Source organism: Coenobita brevimanus, chromosome 31 (genome assembly GCF_032717465.1).
Source record: "Coenobita brevimanus isolate Jiangsu-jjx chromosome 31, ASM3271746v2, whole genome shotgun sequence".
Lineage (NCBI taxonomy): Eukaryota > Metazoa > Arthropoda > Malacostraca > Decapoda > Coenobitidae > Coenobita > Coenobita brevimanus.
The window spans coordinates 15,607,685-15,634,539 of NC_136984.1; the positions used below are offsets into that span (position 1 = coordinate 15,607,685).

Sequence of the window (26,855 nt, forward strand, 5' to 3'; positions counted from 1 at the left end):
AAAATATATATATATATATATATATATATATATATATATATATATGTATATATATATATATATATATATATATATATATATATATATATATATATATATATATAAAGGCTCTTTCTGGCTCTACGCGTCTTGTCTGATCCTGACCTAGGTCTGTTTACTTCTTGGATGCAGTTTAACCAACGGTTTCTGAGTTATTAAAAAAAAAAAAAAAAAAAGAACCATGTCGTGCCCGCCAGCAATTTTCTCGTAGGTGGAGATCAGTAAATGTTTCTGACAGATACAGTCTTTTAATTATTATTATTATTATTATTATTATTATTATATATTTTTTTTAATTATTTCATCATTTTTCATCTGTGAATTTCGTCATAATTACTGAGGATTTACAGCAGCATGACTATTTTTCATTGACCCAGTTTCAGTGACCTTGACCCAATGCCAAGGTCGCTGGTACAGAAAAAAGTCCAAAAATAATGAATTTTCACCCTAAGCTATTACAGACACATGGACATAGAAGGAAATCCTGTAATAAAACTATTTTCCAGACATTTGTATAGAAAAATTTGAAGGTCATTCATGCATGGCCACCCCAGTTTTCAACATTTTTCAATTGCTCTTCCATACAGAAAAATAAATAAACAATAAATAAATGAGGCACTTCTTGGCCTAATTAGTTTAGTCTGGTCCTATACCAGATATGTATATTTTTTTTTGGTGGCAGTTTGACCATCATTTTGTGAGTTATTAAAAATATATATGTTCAGCAATACTTTCGTATGCAGAAAGCAGTAACTGTATTTGGCAGCTTAGGCATTCTAGTTTATGTCCACCTATTAACATTGGTGAAGATCCTTGTATCTATCAATATTATTATTACTGATCCCCCACCTATTACCGTAGGTGATCATTGTATCTGCCATTATTTGTATTATTATTATTTTTTTTTCCTTTTTTTTCACCGATTTTCATCATTGTAAGATGTAAAGCACCCTGGCCCTATGACACTGACCTAGTTTCAGTGACGTATAATTAAAAACTGGCTATACAACTGCCAGGGTCATATGCCACATGACAACAAGGTACAAGACGCCCCCCCTTAAAAAAATCATATTAAAACAAAGGAGATATCCCCATGTAGAAATTAAATGCGTAAAATGACAACAGAATAATTTGTTATATATCGGTTACCTATAAAAGTGGTAGGAAGCCCGCCTCCTGAAGAAAACCATGAACATGAGTGAAATAGCCATTGGCTCCTTCAAGCATCGAGGACAGACAGTAGGCACCATCCACCCGCTATGCCTAAGGAGGAATCTCTGACGTAGGTCCCCCAGACAGCAAGTGACAGGCAGTACGGAAAGCAAGGCTATCATCTCAATACGGCTGAGTCCCACCACACCTCTGGAACTCAAGAGTAAATCCTGAGAGCCCAATGTGAAGCTGGACAACAGACACCTCCAAGCAGTAAGGCATGGGAGAGAGAACCCTCGGCACAACTACCCTCTGAAAAATTTCCTTTAACTTTTTAAGAGGAACAGCCCCCACTGTCACTGCCAATAAGTAGGTATCACATACTTCAAGGAAGGCATCATATCAGAAGTGGGAAGCAGGTAGTTGGTATGGAGTCGTCGTAAAGATACTGGTTTAGCTACTGTAATGTTCATTGCCCCTCACACCAACATGTGCGGGAACCCAACAAAACTGGACAAGCTTACAATGCCAAAAAGGCCCTTATAGAAGCATTAAAATCGTACAAGAAGTCTTCTATATGTGTTAAAAACGGCTGAAAAGGTGAAATGACAGCAGTCAGTTCTGCAGTTAAAATAGAAGATTGTAGGGGATGATTTGTTCCCCATAAAAAAAAAAAAAAAAAAAATGGGAAAACCATCCTGAACCCAATGCCAGTATCTGACTTCGTACCATGTGTATATCAGGAATGATACCTCTGTGAAATGATGAATGAACCAAAAGCAGCTGATAGAAAGCCGGAGAGGCAATACATGACTTGGTACCTTCAATATCTCTGCACACTTGCATCTATGGAAGGAACCATGGAGCGATCCTCATGAGTCAGACAGGACGGACACGCTCTGCAGACCTATATCCCCCATAATTTGTCTGATTCTGTAGCCAGACGAACACAGAGTGCGAAGATGCAAATCATAATATTGAAAAAAATAACGTGACACAAACTGCGCTGAGTCTGGCATAAGTCTGACATGGTTCCAGCTTTGAATGATTAGTGACTTGCACTGTAGATCTAGGGGAGGCACGCCAGCCTCGATCGAAAACTAGGAATAGGAGATTATTTGAAAGCATCAGTAGCAAGATGCAAACCACCATCATGCACAGGATTGAGAATATGAAGCCGTGGCCCTGTAGCATGTTAAGATCCCACAAAGGGTTGATACAGGTGTGAGAGTATCTTCTGATCAGCACCTCATGCTCCTAAGATAGTACCCTAAACAAATTCATTGTTGGCAAACTATATACACTTAGAAGTTTCATCTGCGAATCCAGTTTAATTGGCAGTCAAAATTTAAGTCAAGAAACTTCTCCTCCATTCACTGTAGCCAGCAGGCACTTAGAAATAAATCAGTGTCTGGGTGACCCCACCCCCCCCTTATTCTATAAAAACACGTTGCCATGGTCTTGCTTGAAAAAAAAAAAAAAAAAAAAACTATTCCGTACTGCCCAGTTGGCGACCCAGTCCAGTGCTAGCTACATACTCCTCTCAATTGCACCCATCTGGGATCCAGCAAACCATGTCACTAGGTCAACCATATTGAGGGAAGAACACACCCCCTTAGGCAGGGAAACTATTATGCCATAAATGACAACATCAAATAAAGGAAGACTGAGCACACTGCCCTTTGGAACACCTTCCTCCTGAACTTGAAGGAGAGAGAATGGGGAGCCCATACGCACTTGAAACTTGCAATCTCACAAGAATTCGCTGAGGAATAATGGTAGGCAGCCACACATCTCAGAATTTTGAAGCTGAATCAGAATACCATGGTGCCATGCCATATCATATGTTTTTTCCAGATCAAAGAACCCAGCCACAAGATGTTGTCGAGATGCAAAAGCCTCACATATTGCTGACTCGAGTCTGATGAGGTTGTCTGATGTACATTGCATTCTACAAAACCCACTTTGTGATGGGTAGGAAAAATACTTTTCTCTAGATACCTAATGAGACTCACACTAACCATCTTCTTAAAAAGTTCGCACACAAAAGACATCAAATTGGATGATAATTGGTGACAGTAGAATGATCATTACCTGGGATAGGAAATGAGAGGACTAAACCAAACTTCCAGTTACTGGAGATTATAATTATACCTTCACCCAATTCCATTTATAGAGATCAAACAAAAGATGAGAATCGTATGGCAAATGGTGAATTATATCATAAATGATGTCATCAGGTCCAAAAGCAGAGACAACATTGCTAGAGGCATCACGCACTTCTCGTAGAGTGAAGAAAACATTAATCTGTAAGGTTTTCCTCTATTAGATAAAAAAGAATTATTTAACCTCTCTTGTTGATGGCGAAAACAGCTAAATGGTTTGGTGGGATCAGATTAAGAAACATTATAACAGTGTCTGCCAGGGCTGAAGCTACCTCAGAGGCATTAGATACAGATGACCCCTGGGGTTTAAGTACCAGGGGAGGAGGTGAATATTAATTTTGCCCATTATTATTTCATCTTCTCCCAGATGTGTGGTAAAGGAGTAAACGAGGTGACACACGAGACATAGGTTCTCCAAGAAGTGCGATGTGGGTTTTTCAGAACCCATCAATAACTGGCACGGACTTTCTTAAACAGAATTTTCAAAAAGACAACATCTTCATTTTTCCTGAATCTCCTACTAGCAGCATTGCTCACTTTTTTGCCCAAAGTACACTCCTCATTCCACCAAGGCACAAGTCTCCTACAAAACTTTCCAGACGTTCGAGGAATTGTGGAAAAACTAACCTAATATACAGTAAATGTAAAATACTGTTCTACATCATTACACAAATGCCAGTGGGGGAAAAGGTTCACCGGCTGCATGACTTGGGCCATACTATATAAGCCTAGAGTTTAGGCTGTCCAACGGCGACGTTCAGTCGTCAGACGTTCGTGAGCTTCAGTCATCCTTACTATAAAAAAATCTCGACTGTCAGTCTTGGTAAAACCCAGTTCAGGAGTTTGGATGCCGCGACAGTCGCTAGATTGGGCAAGAATGAGCTGTGCCTGCTTCACTTGCACTTTGAATTCTGCACAATCAAGAGCATCGATGAACTGGTCCCTCAGTAGAACAGCCAACAGGTTAGGTGCTGCTCCAGGTTCGCCTTGTATGCCATACTCTCCAGGTCATAAGCAAGCTGCCGTAGGGATTCTCCTGGAGCCTGTACACGGCTCTGGAATCTTGCTCTGTAAACCTCAGTCTGGTACATGGTTCCATATCTGCGCTCCAGCACTTCTACTAGGGACTGATAACTCTTCCTCTCCATCACTGACATCTGGCCCAGAATTTCCATTGTGGCACCCTTTAGGCTAGCAGCAAGCTGCACTGCCCTCTGCGTACCATCCCAACCATTCTGATCCGCAAGTAACTCAAACTGTGCACGGTAAGCTTCCCAAGATACTCTACCATCAAATTCCTGAGGTTTCTTCTTAATTGGACCCCCTTTATAGCCATGCACTTCACTGGTTTGGGGCCTAAAAACTGGGGCATCATAATGAATGCCAGGATTAAAACTTCTGCATTCTGATTATTCAACCCTGTAATGCTACCTTTAGATGCCTGGGATCCATCAAGATTTACCATACACTGTCCTTTCCTTTCCTATGACCCCTGTAGAGTAGCCTGAGGCTCAGCAGTGCAATATTTCTCTACAGCTTCAATTTTCTCACTAATTATATTCACGTGGTCAACTACATGCTTCAGCTCGTTATTTACATGCTGTCTGCACTCCATCACCACTCCCTCACTAATCCTCAGCTGGTTGTCCACATGCTGTTTGCACTCGGTCACTATTTCCTCACTAATTTGTCTTCATCTGGTTATCTACATGCTGTTTACACTCCGTCACATTATTGCTTACCTCATGCTTCTGCTGTTCTAGCTTGTCATCTACTCCTCCTTAAGCTGTTGCTGTTCCTCCTTCACCTCCCACATGAATGCATCCAGCTTTCCTTGCACCCTCTGTTGTACATCCCTCTGTTGCTCCTGTAATGCCTCTTGAAGTTGTCCGTATCATTCCTTTTGTTCTTCACATTGTGCCTCCAGTTGTTCACTCCGTGTTTGTAATTGTTCTTTGACATCACTCCTGAGCTCTTTCTGTTCTTCATTCTGTGCTTGTATTTGTTCTTTTTTAGTTCGTTCCTGAGCTCTTTCTGTTCTTCACTTTGAGCCTGTAATTGTTCTTTGAGTTTGTTCCTGAGCTCTTTCTTTTCTTCAGTTTAGGCTTGTAATTGTTCTCCGAGTTCATTTCTGAGCTCTTTCTGGCCTTCAATCTGTGATGTATTTGTGCTTGTAATAGCTTTACAATTGCAGCCAATGACACCTCACCCTCCTGCCGAGCTCGGGATTTTGTCTGCACACCCCCTTGCTCCATGTCGAAGGTTAGACTCATTGTAGCCCTTAAATTATCCCACTCCTGACACCAGCATTACATCCCCATCCCACACTGCCACAGGCGCCAAAAGCAGTAGTTCAGTACAGTGTTGCCGTTTTTGGTACTAATGTACCAAATTTGGTACTTTTGGGTGCATGAAGTACGTTTGGTACGACTTTTAAGAAAAATGACAAAATTTGGTACTAAATACATAGCTAGGTGGAGCAAGAGTTGACAGCATTGCTTTGGAAAGCTCCTCTAATATCTTGAAGCAAGACTTAGATGAATTTCGTATGAAGACCTTGAACTTTTATGTCACCCTTTCCAAGCAGATGTTCCAACGTTTTAAGTCCTCTGGGATGTTTGAAAAATTGAAATTACTGGAGGCATTAGATCCTGCCAATGTGCGTGAGGGAAAGCTCAAATCTATCATACCATTGGCAGTTAAGTTCCCTAACTTAGTTGAAGAGAATGAGTATAAAGAACTTCACAAGGAATGGAGAGAGCTAACCCTGTTTGAAATTCCTGTTTTGTGTGACTTATCTATGGAGCCAGAACAGTTTTGGTATGCTGCTTCAAAGGAAAAGTGTGGTGATGATCTGTTTCCTAAAATTTCCAAGCTCATAACAAACTTGATGTCTCTTGATGTCTCTGCCTCATTCCTCTGCTGCAGCAGAAAGAATATTTTCAATGGTGAGCAACATCAAGACAAAGCACCGATTGCAACTACAAACAGAAACATTAAATGATCTACTTCACAGCAAGGCATTGCTTCAGGATATAAACTGCAAGAATTGGCAACCTTCCGCTGAAGTAGTAAAGAACGCAATGGATAAGAAGTGGCCTACACACGAAGGAAGAGAAAACGAAGATCTGCAGTTTTAATCACTTAAATAAGGTAAGAATTGTATTTTTTATGTAATTTGGTACATTTTCTTCTCATTTGGTACTTTTCACTGGTTTGATTTGGTACTATCTGAAAACTTAGAGTGGCAACACTGGTTCAGTACAGGAAGGACGTTGCCCAGTGGATTGCTCTTCCTATGGTAAGCATTTAGGTGTACAGTACACAAGATTAGCTGAGGCATTGTAAATAAACACTGGCTTCATACGTTCACTGTCTTTATTTTCCAAGTAATTCCATTCAGTGCTTTCCACCTTCATTATTCTCACAAGCACTGGAGTTATACAAACATTACTAACTGCAGTTACACTTAATGCTTGACAACACTTCACTATTTTCAGAAGTACCGATGATGTACAAACTTCAATAACACTTCATTTTTTTCTCAAGTACCTGACACTGCACTACACTCAAACTGAAGTGAAAACCGACTAAACTCGTTCTAGTCTCTTATCCATCCTTATATAGCTTGCATTGTTCAAGAATGATTTACATTCTACGAGAACAGCAGCTCTGATGCATTCCATAAAGAGAGAGCACAGTTACCAACTCGGAGACAACTAAAACATGCCAGTTTTCTTACATTACACAACATTGTAAATTATTTAGCATTCAAACTTAAAATGAATTACACAATTTTACAGACAATCACATAAATAAAACATTATAAAGAAAAAGAGCACAAAGATTAATGCATAACTTACGAATCAACTACACTTACAAACAGCAAGCAAACTGGCAACTCTGATTCATACCGGAACCACTGTAAACATCAGGAAACATCAAGAGACATCTCGGCTACATGGCTGGCAAATCTCACTTCGTAACACTACCAATTATTCAATATTTCAACACTGACCGATTATCCTCTATTCTACTGCCTTGAGCAAATCCAGCCTGGGTGTCCATATTTAAATTATTTTCCTTTATTTTGTTACATCTCCACCCCTCACAGCTGCAGGTCCTAACAGCAGTAGTTCAGTACAGGAAGGACATTGCCCAGTGAGTTGTTCTTCCTTTGGTCAGCCTTTTTGTGTACAGTACACAGGATCAGCTGAGGCATTGTAAATAAACACTGGCTTCTTAAGTTCAGTGTCTTTATTTTCCAAGTAATTACACTTAATGCTTTCCAACTTTACTTCACTGTTCTCACAAGCACTGGAGCTATACAAACTATACCAACTGCAATTACACTTAATGCTTTCCAACTTCACTGTTTTCACAAGCACTGGAGGTATACAAACTTTACTAACTGCAATTGCATGTAATGCTTGATAGTTTACTGTTCTCACAAGTACCAAAAATGTACAATCTTCACTGACACTGCACTAACACTGCACTACACTCAAACTGAACCAAAAACTGAACTCAAACTAGTCTCTTCCCCATCCTTATATAAAGTTCCTTGCTTCTCCAACATTCTACGACATGCTAGTCCTGTGCCTGTCCCTAGTGACAACAGTTTCCAACTTGGAGACCACCAAACATGCCAGAGTTTTCTTACATTAAATAACACTGTAAAGTATTTAGCATAGTGACTTAAATTATATAGCACAATTAACAAGCAATCACATAAATAACACACTATAAAGAAAAAGAGCAAAAAAATTAATGTATAACTTATGAAACAACTACGTTCACAAACAGCAGGCAAACTGGCAACTCTGACTCATACCGGAACCTACAGTAAATGTCAAAAAGCTTTTCGACCACCCAACTGGCAAATCTCGCTTCTTAACAATATGATATTCTATCTTACTTCTAAGGATAGACATGAACATCTCATATGAGACATCTGTTAATGCAATGGGTCTTAATTTTTTTTTTTGTACTCGTTTACAAACCTTGGGATTAGTTTAACCCATCACGTCCAAGGGTTGTTTTTATCACCCAAACCACCAGCAGGTGTTTTTCTTAAAAAGCACTGTCATTTAAACCATAATTTATCAGGTAAACCTATCAATTTATAGTATAATATGCTCTTATAATATGATGGAATAATCATAATAATAATAATAAACTAACAATAATACTGCAAAACACTAGATCATGTATACATGTCGCCTGGATGTCCCAAGGTCGTCATGTATACATGACACCCGGACAGAAGGGGTTAATGGTCATTTTCATCCATGAGCTTTATATCTCCTCTCCTTGTTCTATAATATTATTGAGGTTGTGTTTTATTATTCCTATACAAATATTGTTATTTTCCGTTACTTTATATAATTCCAGATTAAGGGTGTTAGGTCCTGCTGCTTTATATTTTTTTTTTACCTTATGCCCATTTAGATATTCTTTTATTTCATTTTCGGTTTTCTTTGGGTATCTCATTTTCTTAATATTTTTATTTAGTTTCTGGACCATGTCTATATGGTCTATTAATTCGATTGATACTTTTGATTCTTGTGTTATCAGTGTCTTGGTTTCTTCTAAGTTCTCAAAAATTTCTTCATACTATTTTTTGTGTGTGTCTTGTTCCATATCGTATTTATGCTATTTTAAAAATTTTCATAGATTCCAGACCAAAATCTTACCAAGTCTTTGGCATCATCTGGTTTCATTTTCCTTCCTTTATTATCATATATGTTGTTCTTTGGTTTTCTTATTCATAAATTATCTCTTAATTTCTTTATGGATTCCCATACCTTTATTCCACTTTCTTCATTTCTGATTTCTTCTGTAACTTTTCCTTCAAGTTTTCTCAATTCTTTTTTCATTAATTCCTGTACTTTATTTATTTATTTTTTTTTTTGTTCCTTATATTGCTTTTCTCGTTCTTCTCTAATATTTACTTCTTTCCCTTTTTTCCTAGTGATTGCTTTTTCTTTTTCTTGATTTCTTTTCTAATGTCATCATTCATCCACACTGGTTCTTTAATAATTAAATCATCCCTATTAACTATTCTTTTCACTACTCTTTCCATCACTTTTTTTATGTTTTAACCATAGTGCTCCCTAGCTTTTCTAAACTGTTGAACTTTTTCTCTGTTATATCTTTTTCCACCTGTTCCAGATATTTCTTTAGAATATCAACATCTATTTAAAAATAAAATTATTTTTCCCAATTACACTTGTTAAATTTTGAACCTGTGTGTACTTTTGTAAGCATTGACACTTATCAAATTTTTGTCCGATTAATCATATACTTCTTTATGCTCATCTGTCTGCATGTCCTGAAACTTTTCATACAATTTCCCACTATCTAGTACATCATCTATGACATTTCTCTTTGCTTTAGTTGACCAAGTATAGAGTCCTTCACAGTCCAGTGCATCATTTAATAGAGTTAAATTATATTTATCTAACCATTCCAGTATCATTTTTCCATTTTTATCTACTTTTTGCTCTCCCCAAAACCCTATGTGTCCATTAAAATCTCCAAGTATGTGTTGATCTGAGTCTCCACTTTTATTCAGTAATATTTTCTATCTCTTTCATTTCGTTCTTTGTCATCTACTACCATAAATACTATGAATATGGTCAAGTTGGTTCCACATATGTTTCCCTTAACATGCATTACATCTGGGTGTGTCCCTTCCTCGTTTCTTACTTCTATATTTCTAGTATTTTTTGTGAATTAGCATTATCCCTCCTCCTTTTCTATTGCTTTGTTCATGATGACTTTCTATTTATTTTACTTAGACTTGCTGATAATTCATATATATTATACTTAGCATGTGTCTTTGTAATACAAATTGTATTAATTTCCTCACTGATTAGTTTTTCTATTTCTAGTGGTTTGACTTTGCTCATTCTTCGTATATTTATTAATATAATTTTTCTATTATATTCTTTCCTGTTTTCTCTTCATGATGAAATTTTGACCTATTTATTGTCAGATTTCCTCCTTTAATAACCCAGTCTCTTTCCCCATTGTCTTTCATTCGTTTTAGAATTTCTTTTTTTTTTCCTCTCTCTAGGTGTCATATCACCAGTGATTTGGCACATTCTTCACCCAGCCTAGTCTTGTTTCTTTCAAGTTTCTTGCATTTTTCAATAGATCGTATTTCAACTATTCAGTTGCTAAAATAATTAATAATGTTCTTGGTTTTTGTTGTTCATTTTTTCCTAACTGCTCTTTCTACTTCTACATTCATGCCCTTGGTCTCCTCTAGGATCATTTTACATGCTTGAACATCTGCTTCTTTCCTTTCCACTGGAATGTCTGCTTTACTCTCATTATCATTAAAGACAATAACATTTTTTCTATTTTTCTCTTTTTTTCCCTTTCTTTAAATTCATGTTTAACTTCTTCCTGAAGTACTTTAAGAAATGTCTCTTTCATTTCATCTATCACCTTTTCTTTTGTTTCTTCTATTACTTCTCCTTTCATAGCCTGAAAAATATTCGTTCAATCTGCTAATTCCTCTCTCAGCTCTATTCTCCTTCATTACCCTTTTATATTTCTTAAGGCTTGACTTACCCCTCCTGCACAGATATACATAACTTTCTTCTTCCTACATTCTATAATGGACAATGGGTATATTTTCACACCCTGCATGGTACCAATTATCACAAAGCTCACATGCCAATGAATTATCAAAACTTCATACTTCCCTTTGGCAGATTCCGCATTCACTGTACCCTTCATCTTTCTTTATGCGCCCCTCTGTATCTTCTCTCCTCCGCTCCCTGATGGGGCTTCTCCTTCTTTATCTTTTTCCTTATTCTTGTTCTTCGGCATTTTGTGCTCTGTAAGTTGACTTATTACTCCACCACAAACCGCTCCAAACAACCCAAGGTTATGTTACCACGGAACTTCAGAAGTTTTGTTTACTCGTATTCGTTACAGAAACGTTTTGTCTTGTACAATTTTCTATGCAGCCCTGTATTTCTCCAATATTTTAGCTTGCCACGGCTAAAATATCTGAATTATTCAGTGTTTATAAATGTCAAAAAATGTAATATTTAAGTTTGTTAAGCATAAGGGTAGTTTCTGATGGCATTCATTCTCCTGCCACTTTCCAATACTATTTAATGCCAAATCCTGGTGAAAGTCTCTCGGAAGCTGCAAAATTATATATGGTACGAAAAACAGGAAAATCAGACGCTCATGTTCTGCAATAATGGTGTTCAGTTTTTACAGTACAGCCCTTAAACACAATAGGGTAATAATCATTACCATGCGAGTCAGGGAAAGTCTGACAAGAAATGCCCAATGAACAATCAGGGGAAACCAATTTATGATCGATAAGAGATAAAGTACCATTTTGTACATGAAAATGTGTAGGCTCATCAGTAGTCAGAAAAACCAGGTCCAAATCTTGACTCAAAGATGCCAGATCACCACGGGAGTTACACAGAGTATCACTTCTCATAGCATGACACCTTTTCACCTACGGGAACAAGTGGTCTAGGAAATTGACGTCTGAAGTGATCAATATCAGCATCTGAGACAGGTACAGAAGGTGGTAAATAAAGGCTACAGATTAGGTAAGTCCTTGCCAGGTGTAACTGAATGGCCACAATTGTATGGGGGACTGTACATAAAAGGAAGTTAACAGAATATTTGTGCAACATAGAACAGAACAGCTTCCTCGAGACCCACAGTCAAGAGGAGGTGGTGAAAAGAAAGTTATTTATCCTCTGAGAGCAGGAAAAGGCCTGTCTGTAACAACAGATTCTTGAAGACAGACACAGGAGGGGTGAAACTCGGATAGGAGCAGTTTTGGGTCCTCCCATTTGGCTCTATCACCTCAGCAGTTCCACTGCAGAGCAGTGTTTACTGGACCAGGCATAGTTGATTACTTCAATCCTTTAAAGGTGCAGGACTGCACAATTCCTAACAAGTGAGTAGGTTTGGACTGATGTGAAGGAAGACCCTTAAAATGGGATTGCACAGCACCTGGAACCCACACACTATGCTGACCATCTAAAAGCAAACCTGAGGACGAAGATGAAGGAAGTTTTACAACACTCCACTTCTGAGCAGGAAGAATCGTTTGTTTGGAAGGCCGCATTCAGGTCGACCTAGGCAAAGTAGGTAGGCCAGAGCCACCAGTAGAATCCTTGGAGGTAGAGGCAGAGTTCACAGAACCAGAAGTATGTGAGGTTCATATCCTATATGGTGGAACTGAAACACCAGTAAGCCGTGGAACTCCATCCCTAAGTGGAAGCCGAAATACTGTACTGAGCAAAACACCAACTTCACCCTGCACCTGGTTAGACCCCAGAGACTCCATAAGAGGGGGAACAGCAGAAAGGTCCTCATAAGGTTCCACAACAGAGACTTTAGGTGAACGCTCCTCAGGCTCAAAAGACTCTGAAGAGCTATGATGGCATCTACCAGGTACAGATGGAACTTCTGGACAGGGCAGGAAAAGGAGATACATCAACTTGGACATTCGCCACCTCCAAGGAAATGGGCAAACCCTCTGTCACCTATGTCTCACATCCTGTACTGGTCTCGAGGACAGCATTTGGCAAATTTCGAGATGGAAAAGTGGGCACTGGAACAGGGTGAGATAAACGTGCTCCAGAATAGGCAGCAGCATAATTTACTTTGGATAAAAGAAGTGAGTCTGGGCCCTCCTGTTTGCTTCAGGAAATGAAACTTTCTCATGGATATGAATGGTAAAAATCTCCTTCTCCAGACAGTAGCGAGGATAGAGTCAAGAAGATACAGGTTGGGAACCCGCACAGTGATAGCATTTAACCCGCCCCATCCCGACCACTTTTCCACCACTGACTCCCCTCATTCCCGAACATTTTTGGAAAAATTTTTTTTGGCTCAAACCTCCGCTTTTGGTGAGAAACAACGAAAATTCATAGAGAAATTTCTCACCTGAGGTTTAAAATACTCGATACAGGTAGGAGTACCTCCTTACCTTACTGGGTTTTCTAATAGGCTGGCACCAAAGAAAACGAGTTCTATGGGAGGATAACTATTTCACACCACTCATAAACGGTATTTATTTATTTACTTGGTACGAATTTACATGTAGTACGAGAGTATATTGGTTTTCAAGCAGTAATACAGGCATTATAAGCATTGTTTCACTCACTAACTCATCACCATACCTGACTTTTCTTTGCCACATTACCTGATCATCATTTTTGACTGTTTCTTCCTCTAATGCTATGTAAAGTTTGTCCTCCACATTGTCATTGATTGGGAAATCACTCTGGCCCTGAATTTATTACCGTGGCATGACATGGCTGGTCAGGTCACTGATAACAGGTGAATTGCTGAGATAATGGTGTGCAGGGGGGGGGAGGTCATGCTGGGTAAGGCATTGTCCCTGCCTGGCATCTTGTAGAGGAAGGTGTCACGTGTATACGTACCAAAAATCACTCGCGAAAATTGAAAATTGTGCAAATTAGGGACCTTGTAATTGATTCGCATTTATGTATGTTGACATGATTGGCAGTGACAAAACGTGTGGACGTTAAAGAACGTTGACGGGACGCCGCGGGTTAAAGGGCTCTGAACAGTCATCATTATAGCTTGGTTCACCATGGAAGACAAAGACAAAAGGGAGTAGATTGTAGCACCAATCAAGCAGGGCAGTACTCCCAAGGAAGATGGAAAGCTGATGGCAGGGAAAGCTGGAGCTCCCGTTTCAACAGCCTTTGGAAGCACTTCCTGGCCATCCTCCTTTCCTGAACTTTTTCAGTGTTTCAATAACACAGAGAGTAGGCCAGCATGCTCTCCAATACAAGTTTCTCTGACTGACAACACCAAACTTGCACATTATGCACTACACCTCCTTTTCAAGAAAGAAAAAAAATGGCATCTAATAACCAACCCTCAGAGTCCCCAGGAGGGGAGGGGGGAACCATAAATGACCCCACCATTGCCCCTCTCCTGGTGACTACTCAGAGAGCTGCTTAGAACCACTGTCTTACTTTTCTTCATTTCTACAGCATTCATGGCATTTCCTCTACCTTTCTTTCTGTTGAGCACTACCTCTCCTCCTCTAAACCTCATCTTCTTTTCCTAACTGAGACTCAGCTGCCTGAGGCAACTGATGGCAAACACTTTTCTGTATTCTCCTACTTTTTCTGTACTCACTTCGAAGTCAGAGGTGACTTGTGTATATGTATGCAACAACTTAACTTGCTTTCATGTTCCTGAACACGATTGTTCTGAATTCTCTACTCTCTGGCTTCGGTTTTTCTTTCATTCTCTGACTAAATATATTTGTGCTGTTTACTTACCCCTAACTTTACGATGATAAATTCATCAATTATATTACTTCTACGATGGAATACATCCTATCCCTTTCTCCTTTCACTGAAATCTCCATTCTAGGAGATTTCAATGTTCACCACCACCTTTGTGTCTCCTCTCCTTTCACTGATCCACCTGGTGAACGACCCTACATGTTTTCTATCCTTAATGAACCTGTGCAGTTCGTACAGCACCCTACCCATATCCCTGACCGCCTTGGAGAGACCTCCAACATACCTGACCTCTTCCTGAAAACGAATCCTTCTGCTTACACTGTTAATCTTTTCTCATGATTAAGCTTCTCCGGTCACAACCTTATTTCCTTAGCCTGTCTTATCACCCCAGTATGGCCTGTGAACCCTCCAAAGAAATGTCGGTTGTGGCACTTTGGAGCTGCTGACTGGGAGGCCCTCAGGCAGTACTTCTTTGACTTTCTCTGGGATGATTATTGCTTCCAGTGCCAGGAGCCATCTGAGTGTGCCTCGCGCATTATGGAGGTTATTCTCTCAGGCATGGAAGCATACATTTCTTTCTCATATCCTTTGACTTATGGAAGAAAGCCTTATTTTAATCACTGTTCTGATGCTGTTCACAACAAGGAAAGGACTTATAAAAGGTACCATAACCAACCCACCCCTGAATTTCATTTTTTTTTTTTTTTATGTTTCTGCCTGGAATCATGCTAAGTCTGTTCTTCACCCTGCCAAAAATAATTTCATCCGTACTAAATGCTCTCAACTCTCCAACTCGAATTCTTCCCGCTCCTTCTGGCACCTTGCCAAAAACCTTTCTAACAACTTTACCTCATCATCCCTCCCTCCTTTTTTCTACTCTTATGGCTGTGTAGCTGTATATTTCTACTGATATAGCAGATCTCTTCGCTCTGACACTCTTCTCCAATTCCACCTTAAATGATTCCGGTGCTGTTCCTCCATCACCTTCCCCTCTCTGACTTCCTCATGGCTGACATTAATATTTTTTCAGCTGATATATTTTCTGCCATCACTAGCCTCAGTACTAACAAGGCATATAGACCTAAAGGGTTCCTTCCTGTTGTCATCAAAAACTGTGCTTCTGTTCTTACACCCTGCCTAGTTAAACTCTTTCGCCTTTGTCTGTCAACTTGTACTTTTCCTTCTTGCTGGAAATTTGCTCCTATTCAGCCAGTCCCAAAGAAGGGTGACCATTCCCAGCCTTATAACTATCGTCCAATTACTGTAACATCCTGTATATCAAAAGTTTTCGAGTCAATTCTTAATAGAAAAATTTTAAAGCATCTATCCTATCAATCTTTGTTCTGATCAGTATTGGTTCCGTCAGCAAAGCTCCACTGGCGATCTTCTCACCTACCTTTCATATTCCCGGTCATCTTCATTTTGGGACTTTGGCAAGAGCTTTGCCATTGTACTTGACATCTCAAAGGCTTTCGATCGAGTCTAGCATAAATCTATAGATTCCAAACTGCCCTCTAATGGTTTCTGTCCATTTATCTGTGCCTTCATCTCTAGCTTCCTTTCTGGTTGTTCTATAGCTGTTGTTGTAGACGGCCACCATTGTTCTCCTAGACCTATCAACAGTGGTGTTCCTTAGGGCTCTGTCCTATCACCAACTCGCCTCCTTTTATTCATCAATGACCTTCTACACTGTACATCTAACCCTATCCACTCATACACTGACGATTCCACCCTTCACCTTTCCATTCGGTTCCCACAACGTCCATTTCAGCAGTTACTTCAGCAAACAAGGGATGAGACTATGGCACACTTAATGTCTGACTTGCCGGTATCTCTGACTGGGGTAAAAATAATCTTGCTTTTTATGCATCAAAGACTCAGTTCTTACTCTTATCAACCCGACAAAGTCTTCCACAGGAGTACCCACTAATGTTTAATAATATCCAGCTCAGTCCTGCATCATCCATAAATATACTTGGGGTTTCATCTGCTCGAGACTTATCTTGGAAACAGCCTATTAAATCTCTTGTAAAATCTGCTTTCAAGAGCTTAGGTGTGCTAAGCCGACTCCGGTAGGCATGCCTCAAAAAATGGGTGGCACCACTAGCCACGTTTCAAGCCTCTACACCATTTCAGGGTGACCCCTCCTCACCAGGGACAGTTTCAGTGACCTTGAACAACTTCTCAATGTCTCAAGTCCAAAAATGCTGTAAAGACATAAATTTTCAACCTCAGTTTACTCCAAACCTATTATAGATACATGAATATGGAAGGAAATTGAGTGATAATTTTTTCCAAATATTTTTGTGGAAAAAACTGCGGGTCATTCATGTGTGCCATAACGATATTTTGGATATCCCACTTCTCAGTTGCTCCTCCATACAGAAAAAAAAAAATCAAAATATGAATTTGGCACTTCCTTCTCCTAGAAGTTTTATCTGGTTCAGGACCAGGTCTGTATTCTTTTCGGTGGCAGACAGACCAATAGTTTTTGAGTTTTGGCAAAAAACAATATTCTCATTGGTGAAGACCTGTATCTGTCACTGACAATTACAGCTTTCTAGTTATTATTATTACTATTCTGTTACTTCTCGTTTCTGATTTTCACCATACTTATTAAGGTTGTAGAGCACCTTGACCCTATTACACTGATCCAGTTTCAGTGGTCTTGACCTACATTTCAAGGTCACAGGTCAAAAACTGTCCCAGTTTCATGAATTTTCAACTTCAGTTCACTTCAAAACTATTATAGGTACAAGAACAGGGAAAAAAATACAGTGATAACAATATTTTCCAAACATTTGTGTGGAAAAAAATATGAAGGTCACTGACACATGACATTGCAATATTTTGGCCAACCCACTTTTCAACAATTGTCCATATTTTTTCGGTACGTGAAAAACCAAGACATAAACGAGGCACTTTATGGCCCTAGAAATTTTGCCTAGGCGTTGACCAGGTGTGTATACTTTTTGGTGACAGTTTGATCGACAATTTTTGAGGTACTAAAAAAAAAAAAAAAGTAGAGCAATATTCTCACTGGTGGAGATCAGTAACTATCTGTGGTCATTACATTCTTCTAGTTATTATTATTATTATTATTATTATTATTACTGTTGTTGTTGTTGTTATTAATTTTGCATCACTTTTCATCTCTGATTTTCATCATACTTATTGAGGATATACAGCACCATGCACATATTACATTGACCTAGTATCAATAACCTTGACATATTCTTCAAAGTCAGAGGTCCAATAATGTGCAGAAATTATGAATTTCAACCTATTTCTTCCCTAAAACTTTTATAGATGGATGAACATGGAAGGAAATCGTATGATAAAATTGCTTTCCAAACATTTTCATGGAAAAGAAAATGGGGGTCATTCATTTGTGACACTGCAGTATTTTGGATACCCGCCTAGTCATTCAGTTGGTCTTTTATACAGGAAAACCCAAAATAAATGAGATACTTCTTGGCCCTGAAGGTTTTGTCTGGTCCTGGACTAGGTCTGTATACATTTTGGTAGCAATTTAACCAACTGTTTTTAAGAAATAACAAAAAAAAAATGTAAGTTCAGCAATATTCTAATTGGTTCAGATCAGTAACCCTCTTACAGGTATAATCTACTACTGATCTCCACCCATTGTATTACCGTGGGTGGAGATCTATGTATCCTTCATTATTTTATTATTATTCCATCACTTTTTGTCTCTGGCTTTTATCACGGTTTTTGAGGATGTACAGCACCATGATCTTGTGAAACTGACCCAGTTTCTGTGACCTTGACCTACTTTCCAAGGTCACATGTTCAGAAATGTAAAAAACAAAAACAAATAAATCAGCCTCAGTTTTATTACAAAATTACTATACGTACGTGAAAATGGATGGAGATCTCATGATAAAATTATTTTCAAAACATTTGTGTGGGACAAAATGAAGGTCATTCAAGTGCGATGTTACAATATTTGGGACACCCTGCTTGTCAACAATTTTCATTTATTCTGTACAGGAAAAGCCTAAACATGAATGAGGCACATCATGTGTCTGGACCAGGACCAGGTCTGTATAACTTTTGGTACCGTCTGACAAATGGTTTTTGAGTTATTACAAAAAGAGTATTCTGCTACATTGAGATCAGTATCTATCTCTGTAGATTACAGTTATTTAGTTATTATTTTTGTTAATATTGGCAAGCTCCATACTGGCCTTATTGTTTGTCACGTTTTCTCTCTTTGTTGTAGCCTTGTAGTTTTGTATTGTTTATCTGAGGCAGGACACAATGACCAGCCTATGACCTAGTTGTGTCTGTAAGATTTTGGTTGCTAGGCAACTACTTGTTGCCTAGCAACGGCCGATGAACCGGTTTTTTCATTCTTTTCACGTTTTGAGCTGTATAAACATAACTACTGGGAGTAGAAAGCTGACTTCTTTATACATTATTATGAGCTCATTCCCTATCGGAAATGTTCCATCCACTCTTCCCCTCTATCCTCTAGTTTTCGAATGGCAACCCTGCGAAGCTTGGCCCATCATCTACCCACTTAGTGTAGTGATACCGTTTTAGGAGTAGGTCTACACTGAGTAGCAAGCCAAATGATTTCGTGTAAAGCATTTACAACACTGGGTGGTAACCTTTTAACCAACCAACACGTGTTCCCTTCGTGACAACAAGTGGGTTGGCGGAGGGTTTGTACCCCTACCCGAAAAACAACTAACTACAAATACGAATAAGAAGCCTCGGACCAAGACTGACCAAAAGGTGATGACTAAGGACCGAACAAGGGGACTTGGTACGGATAGCTACATGGAATGTAAGGGGTGCAAATGATGAGGTGAAAGAAAAAGAGATTGTCCAGGTGCTTGAGGGTGCGAAAGTGAATGTATGTGGATTAACTGAAATTAAATGGTGAGGTGAGAGTGTGAGAGAATGGGAGTATGGATGGGGTATATGCACGGGAGTAGGTGAGAATGAGAGGGCAAAAGAAAGAATGTGTATTGTTGTGAGTAACAGATGGAAGGAGAATATAAGAGAGTATGGATCACTTGGTTCAAGGATTGTGTGGATAAAATTGAAAGTTGGACTATAAATCTGGGTGACTCTGCGCATGTATGTGCCAATGCAAGATCGTGCAAGCAAAGTAAGAAAAGAGTTCTGGACAAATGTGGAAGCATGCATGGAAAAGTGTGAAAGGAATGGGAGGGATTTTTTGATTGGAAATATGAATGGAAAAGTAGGGAATGTGAAGGTGGATGAAGTAGTTAGTGAATGGGGTGTGGCTGCAGAGATGGATGACAATGGCAGTTCTTTAGTGGACATTTGTGCCGGGAGGGGGTTGATGATAGCTAATCCCCTCTTCAGGCACAAAATGATCCATAGGTATATATGGCGAGTGATGAGAAGAGTGGGTGGTGAACTGAATCAGTGGAAGGCAATGACTGATTATGTCTGTGTGGATGAAAGGATGAGTAGGTGTGTAATGGATGCAAGAGTATATAGAGGTTGGGGGAGTGGACTTTCGGACCACCACTTGGTGGTGGTCAGAATGAAAGTCCAAAAGAATTGGAGAATTAGAAGTAGTTCTTACAAGGAGGGTGGGAAAGTTACAAGAGGAGGAAAAAAGGCAGAATATAAGAGGGAAGTGGAGGAGTGATTGGGTAAATATAGATTGGAGCAGATTGGGGGATGTGAAAGGTGGGTGCAAGATATTCACAGAAGAAATTTGTGCAGCATGTGAGGTGGTGTGTGGAGTGAAGAGAAGACGAAAGTGGGTGCAAGGAACAGCATGGTGGAATGAAGAGGCTGTGGCACAAAAGAAGAAAGCATACAGAGAGTGGATGAGAGACAAAGGGTGTCGAAGAAGTTAAGAGACGGATGAGAGATATATAGAGAGGAAGAGAGAGGTGAAAAGATTAGTAAGAGAGAGTAAGAAGAGAGTGGATGAGGAATTTGGAAGGAATTTGAGTGCAAGTGGAGGTACTGTAAGAAAATGTTCTGGAAAGAGATAAAGAGAGTTAGACAGGGTGCCAAACAAGTTAGTTGGGGAGTGAAAGATAAAAATGTCAGATTACCAGTGGAAAAGAGAAAAAGTGAGAAGATGGAGAGAACACTTCAAGGAATTATTGAACATAGGGAATGAAAGCAATGCAAGTATTTGGGGCTGGGGAATGGCTGGGAGAAGGAGGGATGTGAGAAGAGAGGGAGAAATCAGTAGGATGGAAGTTGTGGAAGCAATGAAAAAAGTTAAAATGGGAAAAGACCCAGTAATTAATGGACCGTGTGGTGAAATGCTGAAGCATGGGGAAGAGATAGTAATAGAATTGATGTGGAATATGTGTTGATTGGTCTTGAAGGAAGGTAGAGTCCAGGAGGAGTGGAAGTCAGTAGAGTCCAGTAGGAGTGGAAGTCAGGTATAATTATTCCCCTGTACGAAGGAAAAAGGAAAAAAGAAGTGTATGGTAATATTAGGGGCATTAGGCTTCTTAGTGTAATAGAAAAGGTGTATGGTAGGATACTTATTGGCAGAATTAGGGAGCTAACAGAGGAATTAGTTGGAGAAGAATAAGAAGGTTTTGGGAGGGGAAGAGGTTGCGTAGATCAGATATTCATTCTTAGATCTTTAGTGGAAAAGTTTCTAGAGAAGGGTAAGAAGTAGTATGCAGCCTTCATGGATTTGGAGAAAGCATATGATAAGGTGGATAGACAAGGATTGTGGAAAGTATTAAGAATATATGGAAGTTGTTGAAGGCCATGAAGAGTATATATGAGGGTGCTAAGGCTGCAGTGGATGTGGATAGTGAACTGAGTGACTTTTTCTGTTTGAAGGCTGGATTGAAACAAGGATGTGTCATGTCTCCATGGTTGTTCAGTCTGTATATGAATGGGGTTATAAAAAAGATACAGGGAGGGGAATGGATGTTGGAATGGCCCTAGTGAGAGAGGGCAGTGTTTGGAAACTCCCTGTACTGTTGTTTGCTGATGATACTATTGTTAAGTGAAGACGAAGGGGAGCTGCAAGGTTTGGTGGATGAGTTTGGAAGAGTGTGTAGGAAACGGAATCTAAAGGTGAATGAAGGAAAGAGTAAAGTTATGGTCTTCGAGAGAAATGAAGTCAGTGAATGTACAATGAGGTTGGATGAGGAGGAAATGGAAAATGTGAGTGCGTTTAAGTACTTGGGTAGTCTGATGAGTAAGGATGGAAGTTTAGATGATGAAATGCTTGAAAGGGTACAACACTGAAGAAGGTTGCTGCTTCCTTGAAAACAGTGATAAGAAACAGGGAAGTGAGCATGGAAGTGAAAATGCTACTACATGATAGTATTTTGATACCAACTCTAATGTATGGAAGTGAAACTTCGACCTTGCTGGAGGGACAGAAGTCAAGAGTGAGAGCAGTGGAAATGAGTTATCTAAGAGGAGCATGTGGAGTCACATGGAGAGAGACTGACAAATGAGGAAGTGAAGGAGCGTTGTGGTGTGGATGTGGATGTGATAGGAAACGTTAGGAAAAACATATTAAGGTGTTTTGGCCATGTGGAGAGGATGGAGAGTGAGAGACTGACACGGAGAGTGTATATGAGTGAGGTGGAAGGAGGGAGAGGGCGGGGGAGGCCAAGGATGAGATGGAGGGATGGAGTGGAGAGGTATTATAAGAGTGGGCTGTGTGGGGTAGGAGCGGGGCAATGAAATAGCGGGGGACATGGTGACGTGGAGGCGATTTGTTTGTTGCCACCCCTTATGGGATTAAGGCGTCTGACAATAGATAGATTAGTTAGTTTAACATTCTTTGATGTTTTTTGCGTTTATGCAATGTCGAGTTATTTCTGTTGTCTGGGTAGGTTAGGTTTGTGTTCAGAGAGAGAAGCGAGAGATGGTATCTTAATACTATAACCAGAAAAGGGTCTTCCTTAGTGTGTACAGGCTGAACTGCAACGCCACACTTAGAGCTGGCCATCGTCTCCTACCGGCTTGATATTATTATTATTGTTGTTGTTACTATTATTATTATTATTATTATTATTATTATTATATTAAAATCGCCGCCATCCATTTCACCACAACCATTATCTACACTATATTTCAATCACCTCCGAGTCCCCCACATGGCCCCCACCAAACACGCTCACAATCATCACCATTCCATACGATTAAATCTCCACCACATCTATCTCAACTCCTCACTAACCTCTTTAACTTGTCCCCCGCCCACCTCACACTACAATCACCCCTCTGTTCACCACCACAATCTTCCCCGCATCACCATTGCCATCATGATCTGCCCGTACATCACTGTCACCACCATCTCCTCCCCTCCACCGTGCACCACCACCCTCCCGCCATTACTATCACTACCACCATATTCCCTTCCGTTACTCTCATCACCACCACCACCATCTCCCTGTACATCACTATCACAACCACACTCTCCCCCTTCATCAAAATAATCACCACCACCTCTCCCTCCCCCACTATCACCACCACCATTACCTGTCCATCACTACCACCACTACACTCCCCCTTCATCACTATCATCTACCACCACCACCATCTCCCCCTCCATCATTAACACCAGCACCATCTCCCACTACATCACTATCACCACCACCAATCATCCTGCCATCTCTGTCACCACCACCATGTCCCCACTTCATCACTGTCACTATCACATCTCCATCACTGTCATCATCACCTCCCTCACACGACCTTTCCTAAAAACTCTAAGACCCACCACCGACCACTCCCCCACTAACTTCCACCCCCACTAACTTCCACCACCACTAACTTCCACCCCCATTAACTTCCACCACCACTAACTTCCACCCCCACTAACTTCCACCCCCACTAACTTCCACCACCACTAACTTCCACCACCACTAACTTCCACCACCACTAACTTCTACCAGCACTAACTTCCACCACCACTAACTTCCACCACCACTAACTTCTACCACCACTAACTTCCACCACAATTAACTTCTACCACCACTAACTTCCATCACCACTAACTTCTACCACCACTAACTTCTACCACCAGTAACTTCTACCACCACTAACGTCTGCCACCACTAACTTCCACCACCACAAACTTCTACCCCCCAATAACTACTACCAACAGTAACTTCCACCACCAGCATCCACTACAACCACCATTAAGTTTCACCATTACTAACTCGCACCATTAATTTCCACCACCACTGACTTCCACCACCCTAAGCTAATCCACTATTTCCACCACCACCTTTCATCACCATTACTAACATTCACTACCACCACTAACCATCACAACCACCAGTACCACCAGTACCATCAACAACCACTACCACCACCACCATCCACCACCACTACCACCACAATCTCCCTCCACAATCCTCCACAGCCTCTCAGATATCTTTGAAGTCCAGCGAGATAATGTTCTGTAATGTTCCTTACCCAGAATACAAGGAACGGTGCTTCAGTCTGGACGATTACCGCGATATGGGCTTTACCATGATGAACATCTTTCCTATGTACAGATGCTTTGTCAACAAAATGAACCGGGTAAGACCTGTTGGTTATGTCTGTCTTTGCTGGACTGCCACTTTTAATTAACCATTATATGTCACAGAATTAATACTTTTTTTTTTTTCCCATGGCTACTTTTTTATCTAATGATTATTTTATTTGTCTTACACTTGACTTTATTTTTTTACCCATAACTGTTATAATTTTGTCTCCCGTTTCTATTTCATTTTCCCCCATGACTCCATAACTAGATGTTTACTCAGTGAATACTTTTTAAAGGTGCGTCCACACGTGTGCTCAAACAAGTGCTGGCAACATGTAAGCAACAGAGTAACGAAAATCCTGCAAACATGTTGGGAACAGTAGCGTCCAGATCATGTTGGCAACATCATGATGAAGTCTCAGCTGCCTGGTATGGACACACTTATCCCATCACCTCTGCTGCCAGTGTTCGAAGCTGCACTGAAACATGTTTGCATACATCTGTCCAAATACTGCTGCAAACATGTACATGTTGCCTGCCTTGTTGCCAACATATGTTTGAGAGCACGTCTGGACGCGCGCTAACCCATGACTATTTTTTATACCATGACTATTTCATTTTTCATCCGAGGACTTACTTTTATTTATTTACTTTAGGATACAGTTGTGTCACCGTCAAACTGGACGGAGTGATTTATATAAGCTGTACTATATACTTTTGTGCAGTAATTTAATCTTTAACCTCATTATTAAATTCCCTTTCTAAAACTGAATAAAACTTTCTTTAGGTAAAGGAAAATAAAAATGTCATGGTACTGGAGAAAATATCAGCATATCCACCGTCGTGTATTAAAACCGCTTCAGTATTTTTTTTTCTTTTTCTAATGTCAGGTGACTCTATGTTACCTCTATGCTCTTTTTACATTAGAAGAGTCTGAAATTACCATCTCTTCAGCTTCAGTATTGACTTACAACAACCGATTATCACCAGTATATGACTGTAGCCATGAAGATGTGCTTTGGAACGGAGGCCTAGCCATAGCATTGCCTTTTCCTTCCACTGAGTTACGTGAAATAAGCTGCAAAAGGACTGAAATCTGGGCCCACAGGGCGGCTCCAACAAACTTCGCTGTGTCTAACTGGGCTAGGCGATGTGTTCAACGGATGTGAATCGTATTTAAATAGATTCTTCAGTGAAGGTTGTTTTTTTATGAATACCTTACTATTCTCAGTGAATACGAACTAAAATTCTTGAAACAATCTCTACTGGATCGTCTTAAGCCATTCTTGTTCTTTTCAAGGCCAAGAGCCCCAGTGGGTCAGCCAATACACAGCTTGGTTTTTCTAGTCAGAGAGATGAGAGAAGCAGCCTCAGTGTAAGCTTTGTTATTAACCACACTATGGAGGACACATGTAAACAGGTGCATGGATTAGGTTTTTTTGTTTTTTCTTTCCTTTTTCTTCCACTGTTCGGTTATTAAAAAAAAAAAATGTACTGTACATTTTTATCATTATTTTTCCAGGGACAGATGGATCGTTTCACAGCCTGCATCAATGGACTGGAATAATTAAGGACAAGAGTAACACCTTCAGTCCGATGACGTATTTTGCTGTGTATTCTCGTTGCCTTCAGACGATTTTATTCAGCTGAGGTTGACTTAGGTTGTGACGAGGTTTATGGAGTATATGTTTAACCCTGACATAAGTGATGGTTTATTCTGAGTTGAGGTGATTGTTTGAAGGTGGCAAGGAGACACACACACACACACACACACACACACACACACACACACACACACACACACACACACACACACACAGTACGTCCGGATACAGGATGTTGAAAATCGTCACTCCCTGGAAGACTTTCGACTGGATTCAACATAGTCCCCTGCACATCCACCCCTTCCCCTTCACTACCACTAGGCCATAACTTATTCTTGACACCTCCGGACGATTATACTTCATTTGGGAAGGATGTGTCTTAAGGAAGGCGTTAGACAAAGCTAAGATTTAACTCTGTGTCCATTTGAACAGTCTCTCCAAAAAGGATATAAAATCGTGTGGAGAGAGCAAGAGGAAATATGGATGACATCTTCTTTTGTGAAGTGGGTGAGGTAATAGGATGGTTGTTAGGTATAGACATCTGTTTGATATTATAACCAACATTTTTTTCTTTTTTGCTTCTCTATAAGTATATTTGGATTAGGTAATTTTCGTACTTGTGTGCTTCCTCTTTGCCTATTATATGATCCCAACTCACCCTTTCCTTATGGCATAAGAAAATAGGGTGGTAATGATGATGATGATTTGCCAAAATTCGTTGCATATTTGTCGACTGATAAGGAGAAAAGAAGGGAGGTTCAATAATAATAATAATAATCTATCTATCTATATACCTTGGCTGCTTCCCCCAAGGAAAGGGAGGTATAATAATAATAATAATAATAATAATAAGATAATGATGATGATGATGATGATGATGATGATGATGATGAAGGTGAGGATGAGGATGAGGATAAAAATGAAGAATCCCCTACACACACTACTCAAACCTATTAATTTCTTCATCTGCTCCTCTGTGTTACTTCCCAGCCAGAACTAACCAGTCACGTCCCTCAGTCTAATGATGTTTTATATTTCTAAACTTCTTTTCGCTACTTTTACACAATTTTATTCAGCTTTAAGGGGAGAAATAAAATTGAGAAGGAGTTAAGAAGAATGTTTA

At 39.8% G+C, this 26,855-nt stretch overlaps 1 protein-coding gene across 1 annotated transcript in view; it reads left to right on the plus strand.

The window, feature by feature from the left end:
- The window catches only part of LOC145395421 (uncharacterized), a 57,219-nt gene extending 31,187 nt beyond the window's left edge, over positions 1-26,032 (plus strand). The window contains exons 4-5 of the mRNA XM_080269024.1: positions 24,078-24,181; positions 25,651-26,032. Of these exons, the coding sequence (XP_080125150.1) occupies positions 24,078-24,181; positions 25,651-25,695 (149 nt within the window). The 3' untranslated portion in view covers positions 25,696-26,032. The remainder of the gene's footprint in view (positions 1-24,077; positions 24,182-25,650) is intronic.
- Positions 26,033-26,855: the final 823 nt, after the last annotated feature.